General features: G+C 38.7%; 1 protein-coding gene across 8 annotated transcripts in view; it reads left to right on the forward strand.

Moving 5' to 3' along the window:
- Window positions 1-6523, forward strand: part of FAR2 (fatty acyl-CoA reductase 2) — a 114904-nt gene extending 108381 nt beyond the window's left edge. For 6 of the 8 annotated variants that reach the window (XM_083440825.1, XM_083440824.1, XM_083440820.1 and 3 more), the window contains 3 exons: window positions 3023-3150; window positions 4780-6175; window positions 6257-6523. In XM_083440825.1, the coding sequence (XP_083296951.1) occupies window positions 3023-3150; window positions 4780-4942 (291 nt within the window). In that variant the 3' untranslated portion in view covers window positions 4943-6175; window positions 6257-6523. The remainder of the gene's footprint in view (window positions 1-3022; window positions 3151-4779; window positions 6176-6256) is intronic. The other 2 variants (XM_083440826.1, XM_083440827.1) reach the window with 1 other exon arrangement.
- The last annotated feature ends 4949 nt before the right edge of the window (window positions 6524-11472 follow it).

Below are 11472 nucleotides of genomic sequence, written 5' to 3' on the forward strand. Positions count from 1 at the left end.
TTGTGTAGATTAGTTGTCTTCATTTTTGCAGCAGTCACGTTTATTGCCCCCTATGCCAGTGATGGCGAACCTTTTAGAGACTGAGTACCCAAACTGCAACCCAAAGCCCACTTTGGCACAAAGTGCCAACATGGCAATTTCACCTGTATATCTCATTTTTTCTGTGGGTTTCATTTTTCTTCTTAATGACTTCTGTAATAAATAATCCTTCATGAAAGTTATTGCATTACCTTCTTCATTAAATTATCTTTCCATTGATATATAATTTTATGGTATAACTCAGTGCTTTTTTTTCTCCATTCAGTTCCTTTCTCTCTTAAGCCACCCCCCCCCCTTCTATTTATTTATTTATTTATTCATTTATTGAATTTGCATACCGCCCTTCATGTGCAGGTCTCAGGGCAGTTCACACATAAAAATACAAGACAAAAAAAACACAAAATACATAATGAAATAAGAATAAACCAATAACCCTCCTCCCTTCCAATACTTATTCCATATGTAAACATCTACATTCACAAGATAAAAGGATCACCCTTCTGCCTGCCAACAATTAAGCACCTGTTTGTTGCAAAATGCAACCTGTACAAGTGTGTTTACATGCACCCCTATCAGTCCCACGGGAAGTCGGCTGGCTGAAGTCCTGTTGATCCACCCCTCAGATACTCTTTATAATGGGAAACAACCCTCCAAGCAAGATGAGCACGCAAGCCCAGAGTCGTCTGTGACTGGACCTAACGGTCAGGGATACCTTTACCTTTATAACCTTAGAGAAAATATTATGAAAATGCAATACAGATGGCACCACACTCCAGCAAAACTCACAAAGATGTATAAAAATAGACCACCAACTTGTTGGAGGTGTAAAGATGGTATAGGGTCATATATACACATGTGGTGGGAATGCACAGCCATTAAGGAATTTTGGAATAATATCTACAATGAATTAAAAAAGTTATTTAAGTTCTCATTTAAGAAAAAACCTGAAACCTTCTAGGTATAATGACATCAGAAATTAAAAAAGAAATTAGATAAATTTCATGTATACGACAGTGGCAGCCAGGATCTTGATTGCAAGAAACTGGAAAAGTGACAAAACACCTACGATAAATCTGGTGTGGGAATTTGCGCGTGGGGGCTTTCTCAGGAAGGAAGCGTTGCTGAGGTTGGCGGGGTTTGCTCCCAAGTAAGGGTGTGCAGAATAAGGAAGAGGGAAGCCGGGCAGGGACTCAAAGGTGGCAAGGTGTAGGCGAGGGAATTAAGAGCAACATGGTGGGCAACACTGGGGTGTGAGGGATGGCCGAGGGAGCCAGCGTTTGTCCGAGACAGTTTTTCCAAGTCATGTGGCCAGCATGACGAACCAGAGCAGCCCACGGAAACGCGGTTTACCTTCCCGCCAGAGCGGTACCTACTTATCTACTTGCACATCAACATGCTTTTGAACTGCTAGGTTGGCAGGAGCTGGGACCGAACAACAGGAGCTCACCCGTCATGGGGATTCAAACTGGCGACCTTCCCATTGGCAAGTCCAAGTGTTATAACTCTAAGGTTATAACACGCCATAAATTAATATCCCCCCTCCACAGTTTCTCCCATTGATCCATATAGATGTTATATCCTAGCTCTTGCGCCCATTTCACCATTGACACTTTCACCAGTTCCTCTTTCACCTCCCATTCTAAGAGGAGGTTATAAATTCTTGAAATGTATTTTCTTTTAAATTGCAAGACCTTCCTTTTTATCTAAACTCAATCTTTTGTTTATCTGAAAATATTGTAGCCAGTCGACAGAAGGTGTCTTCTCATTTCTTCAAATTATTTTAATTTGATGTTATCATTAATTTCTTTTATTTACATTAACTATTAACTGTGTATGTGGCCCAGTCTCCTTGCATATTTTTCTTTTTAATAGCCAGGGCTTCTGTCGGTGAGGTCCATAGGGGAATCTTTGGTTCTAATATTCCTTTATATTTTATCCAGATCTTGTATAATGATTTGTTTATAATATGATTTAAAAATCCCTCACCTTTTCATAAATTAGATACCCATGCCAACAGTATCGATTGTCAAAACCCCCTAGGTCTAGCACATCTGTATCTCTTAAAGTGATCCAATCTTTTATCCATACCAGTCCGGCAGCAGCATGACAGAGTTCTAGCTCCCTTTGGTCTATAATTATTTGATGCTTAATTCTTGCTTTTCTTCCATTCCATATAAATCTAGCAATGTCTTTCCTCCAGCTTTTAAAGCATTTCATTCCTCCCAATATTGGAATGGTTTGGAACAGCAAAATCATTTTTGGTAAAATGTTCATTTTTACTGAAATCCTGCCCCAAAGGGAAAGGTGTAGTTTGTTCCAAATTTCCATTATTATTATTTTTAATCTCATGCCAAGTTTTTATATAGTTATCCTGGTACAAATTGATGCATTTTATCGATATCCAAATTCCCAAATATTTTACTTTATTTTTAATTTCTAAAGCTGTAATTTCTTGTAAGTCCTTTATCTCCTCAGATCTCATATTTTTAACTAATAAGTTAGTTTTTTTAAAAGTTTCTGCCAATCTTCTAAATTTGTTAATTTTTTCTCTACTTTGTTGAGGGTTTTCAGTTGTTACTATGAAATCATCTGCAAATGCTCTGATTTTGCGGGGGGAAACATGCAAATTCCCATACCAGATTTCTTGGATTTTGTTATTATTGTTGTTGTTGTTGTTGCACTAAAGTCACCTCCCTTTGTCAGGGGAGGTCACCGCTTTGACAGCGGCGCATGGTGGGGCGACTGCGCACGTGCCCACAGAGAGGGCTCTGAGTGCCATCTCTGGCACACGTGCCACAGGTTCACCGCCACTGCCCTGTGCCATGCCAGCCTCGCTTACTTGCAGGAACCTATAAAAGTTCAGGCCTTTTTAAACCCCTTATCTGATTGCCTTATTTCTTTCCCCATTCTCTGGGCTGCACCACTTGCTCAAGCCAAGCAAATAACATGACATTTGTTGTTTCCCCCCCCCCCCTAATTCCAGTTGTTCTTATTTGATGTCCGCCAGTTGAATTGGTCAGCATACATAGAATATTTCTGTCTAGGAGCTAAGATGCATGTGCTGAATGAAGATTTGGATGGCATTCCTGCAGCAAAGGAGCATTTACGAAAGTAAGGCATTTAGTATACAGAACAGGACATTTTACTCACAGAGTAAAATTCCATTTGAAATAGCTACAAGTATGTGAGATATTGCAAATGGTTCTTCGCTAAAAGTTTTTTTGTTTTTTGAACTTGTGGATCCCCCCCCCCAAAAAAACACAATTAAATCAAATTAAGTTGAAGAAAAATACAGTCTGAAATTTTGATGCCAACGATGTTTTGTTTCTGGGAGCAACCTGAAAAATGTAGCTGATCTACTTGCTGCACTATTTGCCACTCTCTCTCTTTCTTTCTTTCTCTCTTTCTCTCTCATCATGGGGTCTACAAAATCTATGACTACTTATTTTGCAAAACGTAAACATAACACATAATGCATGCAAGAAGTTATGTTTATGTTATCCAGTTGGAGGCATCTTGGTTATTGACAGTTCATTTCACTTTTATAAAATAAATTAAGAGTGTTTTTTTATGTATACTATAAACAAGTTTTGCAGCCTTAATCTTTTATTCCATCTTATTGCAAAGCTTCTGTTTTGCTTCTTATTGCTTCTGTTTTTTGTTCCCTAAATCTAATTTAGTGAGTCAATTATGCCATTGCAGCAAATTCTCAAAGTCTCTCCATTGGAAATTTCATAGATGGGGCACCAGTCAGCTTCCACGTCTTTGCAAAGAGTATTCTGGCTGCAGCCAGCATACAAGATGCCATCTCTTTATGTACTGATTTCACCAACTATTCCACATAAATTAGTAGAGAAAACACTGGGTGGAGGGGGATTTCATACCCTCAGATCATTTTAATGTGACATTTTATTTCTGCCAGTATTGAATTGTCTTATCACAGTTCTACCACATGTGAATTGTCTCCCTGTGTACTTTTAGACATTTGCAATATGTGGTTGGGGGTTGTTTTATTCATTTTTTTGTATCTGGAATGATATACACCTACTCACAATTTTAAAGCAATTTCTCCTTATTCCCATATGTAAGGGAAATCTGTGAGCATTTTTCCAGATATTTTCCTAGATATTCAACAATACCTTTCCCCCAATATTTTCAGCCAATTTTATCATATAACCTTTCACTTCCTTTGGTTTTGTATCATATTTGTTAAGTAGCTACCAATGCTCAGTTATTTCTCTTATATGTAAGGTATTTTTCAACACAAGATTGAACTTGAGAGAACTTAAACCAAAGAGAATTTTTTTCTTGCAACTCAGCCTGGACTGCTGTGATCATAGTGCCCTGAAGAACCAAATCTTTTCTTTTGAAAAGGCTGCTCCCTTCTCCCAAACATGGTATCATTTGAAACCTGTGATAGTTTAGTATTTGCTAAAAAAAATTCACTCTCTTTTACTTCCCTGGTTTATTTGTTGCATATAATTTATAGGATTTGTTTGAAGTTTTATCTAAGATTTCCTTTCTCATAGGGGAGCAATATTCGTTGCGTTGCTAGGCTAATAATTTACCAACCTGTTACCCCATTTGAAAGTATTCTGTTTGCTTGCTTTGGTTGTTGGTGTAGTTAATTTTTTATATCTATGTGCATCCATACAGTCTAATTGTTGTTCTTTCCGTAAAATATTTTTAACACTCTTTTTCTTTTTTGTAAAAGCTTTGTTTCTCTGTTCTTTCTGCCAGGCTAAGAAACATTCAATATGTCATCAACACCACCCTGATTGTGTTCATCTGGCGCGTATTTATTGCAAGGTCGCAAATGGCACAAAACATGTGGTACTTTGTGGTACAGCTCTGCTACAAGTTCCTTACCTACTTTAGAGTTTCCAGCACCCTCAGGCATTGAACATACCTGTCTGGTTATTGACTACCAGCTCTTGGAAGGACCTCCAGTCAACAATTGTGTGTGTGTTTGAGCTTCAAAGCAGCAGAGTATCTCTCAGCTGCTGTGTCATTCAACATATTTCATTAAATACTCATAGCTTATTTTTTTCCTAATAAACCACCATCTTACGTCTCTAGGTCTACCAGGCTACATATCAAAGCCATAACTAAATATTTGGACACAGGTCATTTTAGAGCACTTACTCCTGCTGAAGGGATGTAGATTACCAAAGCTGCCCTATTTCACCTCGGATACAAAACACTATTTAATAACCCTCAGTCTCATCTCTTCCTATGCCCCAAATGAAATGTGAAAATATCTGATTAAACAAGAAATAGCTGACTAAGTGGAGGTATGTTTTCCAAAACCCTTCATTAGATTAATTGAGAGCAATTGGGGTTTAAATGTTTTGCTTTTGCATGGGGCTGCCTCATTTCAAAGATAAACAAGAGAAAATAAAATCAGCATGAGAGTGGTGGAAGGTTTCAGATTTTTGTCTCTTCTCATGGCACACAGATTTCAGTACACTTTTTAAAATGCATGTCTTTCCCACAGACTTAACTGGTTTTATACATTTCTTCTTTTCCACGGGGAACACTGCAAATTGTATTAAGATAAAAAACTATGGGCCCCTAAACCACAAAATGCCCAACATACTACAATTTCAATGATATTTTTTTTCATTTTTATGCCGTGAAATGATGCATGTCTAAAAAGTAGGTCATTTTTCTTTTTTTCTTTTTTCTTTTGCAGAAGCCACCATAGTTAAGCTGATATATTTAATATATCAGATATATTTGAAGCATAAATCATCTCCATATAATATGGACCAATTCATTACAAAGTTCAAGGGCCTTCCCTGTCCTGACAATCATTTATATGGACAGTAACAATTTGCAAACATTCCTTTTGGGTTCAGATATTGCTTTTTCCAGAATAATAATAATAATAATAATAATAATAATAATTTTTATTTATATCCCGCCCTCCCCAGCCGAAGCCGAACTCAACTATGCTGATAAAATTATTTCCCATATTTGCAAAGCTATGGCAATTTAGACAGCTGTGTGGAATGCAATTGCACAAATGTCAAAATCTGTTGTGGATGCAACTCTTCACTCTTCCTTTTACAATATGTTGCAACCCTTACATTGGCATTCATATTGCATTAGAGTTGACTAACACCCTGATGGTGTTTCCTGCTTGGCAGGGGGTTGGACTCGATGACCCTTGTGGTCTCTTCCAACTCTATGATTCTATGATTCTATGATTCAGTCTGAAGACGCCCATTGTCAAGCCCAGGTCAGATATTGTGAAAGCCTCTGCATTAATGGCCTGGTAACAAGTGTATAATGATTAAGGCCAAAATTAGAAATCCAAAATTAGAAATCCAAAGAGGAAAAGCTGGGAATGAAAAGGGCTAATTGAAAATTACAGTAGCACATCATGTTGTCGTCTTCAGTGGCATTCTCCCCTGCCCCCAATAGATTGGTTTTTGAGATTATATGTTTTAAGTGATGTGCTGTAACAGTGGAATGGATATTATTATTATTATTATTATTATTATTATTATTAGTTCTCCTGAAGACGATGCTGAAACATATCTGGCTCTTGCAAGGTTCATTCACAGAAACTTTTAAAAGTTTCTAATGCCAGCCATGCTGCCTTCTCTTTTCTGTTGCTGCTAAACCTAAACATTACATTAAAACACGTGGAGGCAGCTACTGAAAATAGCAAAATTAATTTCCCTGAGATTTATGGCAACTTAGGTCCTTAGATCTGAGCTTTTTGAACTGTGTGTTGCGACGTTAGCATGTTGGCTGCAGTGTGCACCCCTGGACCTTCTCCCAGGTCCAGGGGTGAGTTTAGGCTCCGGTTTGCTGGTGAAACGGAACTACTGTGCCGTGAAATGATGCAATGTCTAAAAAGTGTGTCACCAACATGAAAAGTTTGGAAAGTTCTGCCTTAGATTGTGGCTTTATGCATTTCCTTGTTTCACAGTAGCCATCACAAGTGGTTGGTGGTGAAAACACACAGCATAATTATCATGACACATAGGAGATGCTATTCTCTCTTTTTGCAGGAGGCAGAGAGGGGATATATTGGTGGTGGCAGCAACCCTGTATATTCTAGTCCATAAAGCTGACTTGTACACTAGGAAATTCCTAGTCTCCATTTTTGATCTTGTCCTTAAGATTGTGAATGACATTACCAGGCAAGAGCAAAGGAAATGGGTGCAAGAAACTAGTTCATTTCCAACTTTCTGAGTGTGTTTCAAATATGATTTTCTAATGTGTGTTTCCTAAAGAAGGAAGAGGATTACTGTTCTGATTAAAAATCTTTTCCAGTTTGCCTCCAATGACTTATTCAGCAATTGTAAGAAAGCAACTCATTTAAGACTAATAGCCAGAGAACCTCCTCTCTGTTTTGTTAATATTTAAAAAAGACAGGTTTGAAGCTGGGGCGGAGGAAGAGTCCGAAGGCAAAGATCAGACTACTGCTGCCCTAGCCCATGTTAGGGAGAACAGTGATTATTTTAAGACTCAGATAGCTAAGCTAAGTGGCCTGGAATGGGCTTTTCCCATTGTCATCACATTCAGCATAGCAAAGTAGGATGCTTTTTCTCATGACCCAAAGCTAAACAAAAAGAAATGACTGCAAGGTAGTATTCACATCTAATGCACTGCTTATGACACAGAAAATATAGTGTCTTAAGGGGAATTCTAGTAATATTGCTTTGCAATTTTTTTAGCAGTTTTATGTGCCTGGATTCTACAGCAACTGACAAGAGTTACCACATAGAACTCAGAATACCATCTTGCTTGTATGTGTTTTGCTTGCATGAGTGTGTTTGAGGAATTGTCAAGACTGAGCCCTTAGGTCTTTCTTGTCAGGGGTTTCAGGCCAGCTCTTTTTGGTATTGGGTACAGTCTGATCAGTTGCTGGGAATACGTAGCAAACCTGCCTCTCTTTGCATCTGGAATCTCAGCTAGATTTCTCTGTGTGTTTCTCTGGCTCTTTGCCCCTCTCGATACCTGAGGTCATATCTCATGTCTGGGCAGTCCAGGATGTGATGCCTGGCAGTTACTGACAGGATAGGAATTTGAACCTGTAAGGGGGGACAGGGGGAAGAAAGGAAAATAACTGACCTCCCCACTCAGAACACTTATTTAACAAAACATTTCTGAGGCTGAAGGAGCAAATGGTCAGATAAAATACCTAGAAAGCTGGAATAGACCTCACTGTATCCTAGAACCCCCAATCTTGGCTTGGTTGTCCAGGGCTACCAGAAGTATGGGTCCTTTTCCTGGAGACAGTCTGGCCTACAGCTCTGGGGCTAAGTCCCGTTAGTGGTCATTAACAAACAAAAAAATCTAATCTAGGGGTGAGGAACCTGTGGCAATCCAATATTTACAGAAGTTGGCTTGGGAACCTTTCAACACGTGCATGGAAGATGCATACATGTGCATGGGAGATGCAATCCAAAAATACCTGGAGAACCAACCGTGGGGACCCATCCTGTATCCTATTGAAATACAATTAATTCAGGCTTTTCCAAGATGTCAGATTTGCCTCTGTGAGATTCTAATAACAATCCTAGATGATCACAGAAAGGAAAGTTGCCTGGTAGTCTTAAATAATCCTGGAAGAGGGTGGAAGAATTTTTTTGTAAACTTTAGAACCTTGTTTAAAGGTTCCCACATCAACTTCTGTCAAGTGTGCTGCAGAAGATGCTTGGGTATCCCCATTCCATTCAGAGAGGAAGGCTGGCCCCCTTTCACTCTGTGAAACTAAACATTGCAGCCGGCAAACAGTCTTTCCGATAAATCCGCCCATTATTCTTTTTCTCATTAAAGAACAGGGCTCCCTGGTACACAGCTTGAAATTAAATTGTGTGATTTTGCTGCTGTCTGCACTGAAATTCACAAAAAGGATTAATTGGAGCTTAATATAGCAGAAGAAAGAAAGCAAATATGTTAGTAACTAGCCTGCTACATGGTGCTAAATCTGGGCAAAAACAAAGCTGAATCTTTCTTAGTATGTATATTGATACATACCATTAAACTATGATGTTTAACCAAATCAAGTTATTCCATCCCATTTTCTGTTTATAAATTGTGGCTTTTATATTTGTTATGTGAGAAACAACAATGCTTAGAATACTTTTTTCCATTTATGCATAATCATGTTGATAAAATGAAGCCACTCTGTAGCAGAATATATTACAAAATTTTGTAATATATTTCGTTATATACAAGCAATTAAAGCTGCCAGTCAGGTGTGTGATTTTAAGGTGCTCTGTGAGCTCTTATCTTGAATGACTTGTCCAGGAAAGGGGTGTGAGAAATTAAACAAATATAGTAACCTGGAATTACTGTTATTTTCAACAATCAATAAACAATATTTTAAAAACATTGTCTCAAAGAAATACTGTACAGGGAAAGATCCTTCCTAAGCATGCCAAATATCCTCTTTTCTTGTCTGGATCTCAGGAGAAAAAAAATTCATGAACAGCAGAGATCTGGCAAACATGTACTTTGTTGACAAGGCAAATGAATTAAAACACCAGCTCAGCTATAGTTTTACCCTGTAGCAATGGGCAAGCCACTCCCTTCACAAGAATTCTCCATTTCAATACATAATTAAAAAACAGTTCACAGCATTCCTTCCCAGCATTATACATACATTATACATACCATACATTTAAAGCACATCTCACCTCTCCTGGGAACAGAGCTTCAATTCCCGGTATATTTGCAAATTACAGTTCCCATGGTTCTTTGCAATGGGGTGTGCTTTTAAATGTATAGTGTGTATGCAGTCTCTATCACATTTTTGTGTGACCAAGAAACAAAACCCAAGTTAATATTATGAAGACAGGAACAAATCTGAATCTTAATGGCCGGAGCTAGCAAGAATGGGTTTATCTCCAGTCCCAATTGTGAACTCTCTTACATCCTCCTATAGAAATGGTTTCTATTCACTACTATGAAGGACAAATAATTGAACATTAAATGTGTACACAGGCCCACATATTCAACTTGCATCTGTTCCTGAATTTTTAAATTTCACTGTTTGAGTTGCTCTGTGCCCGCTGCACTTTAATCTTTAGTTTGAGTTCAGAGCCATAAATCAAAGTTGTGTTCCATGTTCAGTTTAATGGGGAATCTAAAAATGGCTGCAACTTTTTTAATGACCTTTCATTAAATGTTCAGAACATCACCAAACTAATGAAAGATAGCCTTCAATGAAAAGCAGGAATAAAGTACATTCATAATGTTCAATGACATGTGAAAGAATTATATTAGATGGGGTGGGGGAGAGGAGAGGAGGCAGAATGGAGTACAAATTAAATATGTCAGTTTTCCACACTTTCTCAAGTTGCTATACATCTGGCATCTTTTATCAGGTTGTTTTGAAATTTGGAACATTTACAGAACTCAACAGCTGTCCTTTCAGTACATGATTTTGAGGTCTAGAATTCTGAAATATTTCCATCCCACCTTGCCTAAGCTTAATATATTTGATATATTAAAAATATTTCCTTTGCTGCTTCCATAACCACCACTTTTCATGGGTGGCTTTTACCCATCACCTAGAAGCAGGGTCTCAATGGGCACCTCAAGGCTCCTTTAACAAAGATGCAAGCACTTAGGTCCTACTTAGCTGACGAGAAACCCCGACAATGCTTTTGTAGAAGCCCGCGAACTGTTTAAATGCAAACAAGCACAAATTGTTCAGCAAATGGCTGTACCAGACCCCCTCCTTACGATGAAATCAGGATGGAAGAAGAACAATTTTATTACCCTGAACCAATGGGACACACCCCGCCAGGAGTGGGGCTGGGGCAGGAGTGGGAGCCAGGGCAAGAGCAGAGCTCAGGGCAGGAGCAGGAGTCTTGGATCCAGCCGCCCCCCAAAGGTTCCTCTGGATGAGGAAAGGGAAGTCGAACAGTGCCCACCCAGACCTATTGTCTGCTTGGAAACAAGTAATGAACCTACCCAATTCTGAAGACTCTGCTAAAAGTGACTGAGTGAGTGAAGAAGAAGAGGGAAAGGAAATAAATATTAATTGCTAAAGTTTCTGGATATAATCTCTGCCCAAATGCTACCTTGGGTTGAGGTTGTTGTTTGAAGAGGCAGCTAAAGATGCGGTTGTTGTGATTTCCCCCCTGCACGGAGTGGACCAGGTATTAAAGAAGAATACAGGTTTTGTAGGGATGATGAATATTGGACAATGTGTGGAAGTTTATTTGAAGGTTTTGTTAGAAGGAAAGGTGGGAAGAAATATGTGTAAGGAGGTTGAGGAGAAACCAGGGGAGGCTGGCAAAGAGGGGGAGGAAGGATGGACACTTCAAGGGGAGGAGGTAGAGGAAAGATGAGGAGAAGGGGGCAGTGGGTCATTTAACCCAGATAAATGAAGTAAATGAAGGGGGCATGATCGGCTTAGCAAGCATGACAAATATAGATGCATATTAAATTCCTATTATA

This window comes from Podarcis tiliguerta, assembly GCF_965153285.1.
Source record: "Podarcis tiliguerta genome assembly, chromosome: 5".
In the NCBI taxonomy this organism is placed as follows: Eukaryota; Metazoa; Chordata; class Lepidosauria; order Squamata; family Lacertidae; genus Podarcis; species Podarcis tiliguerta.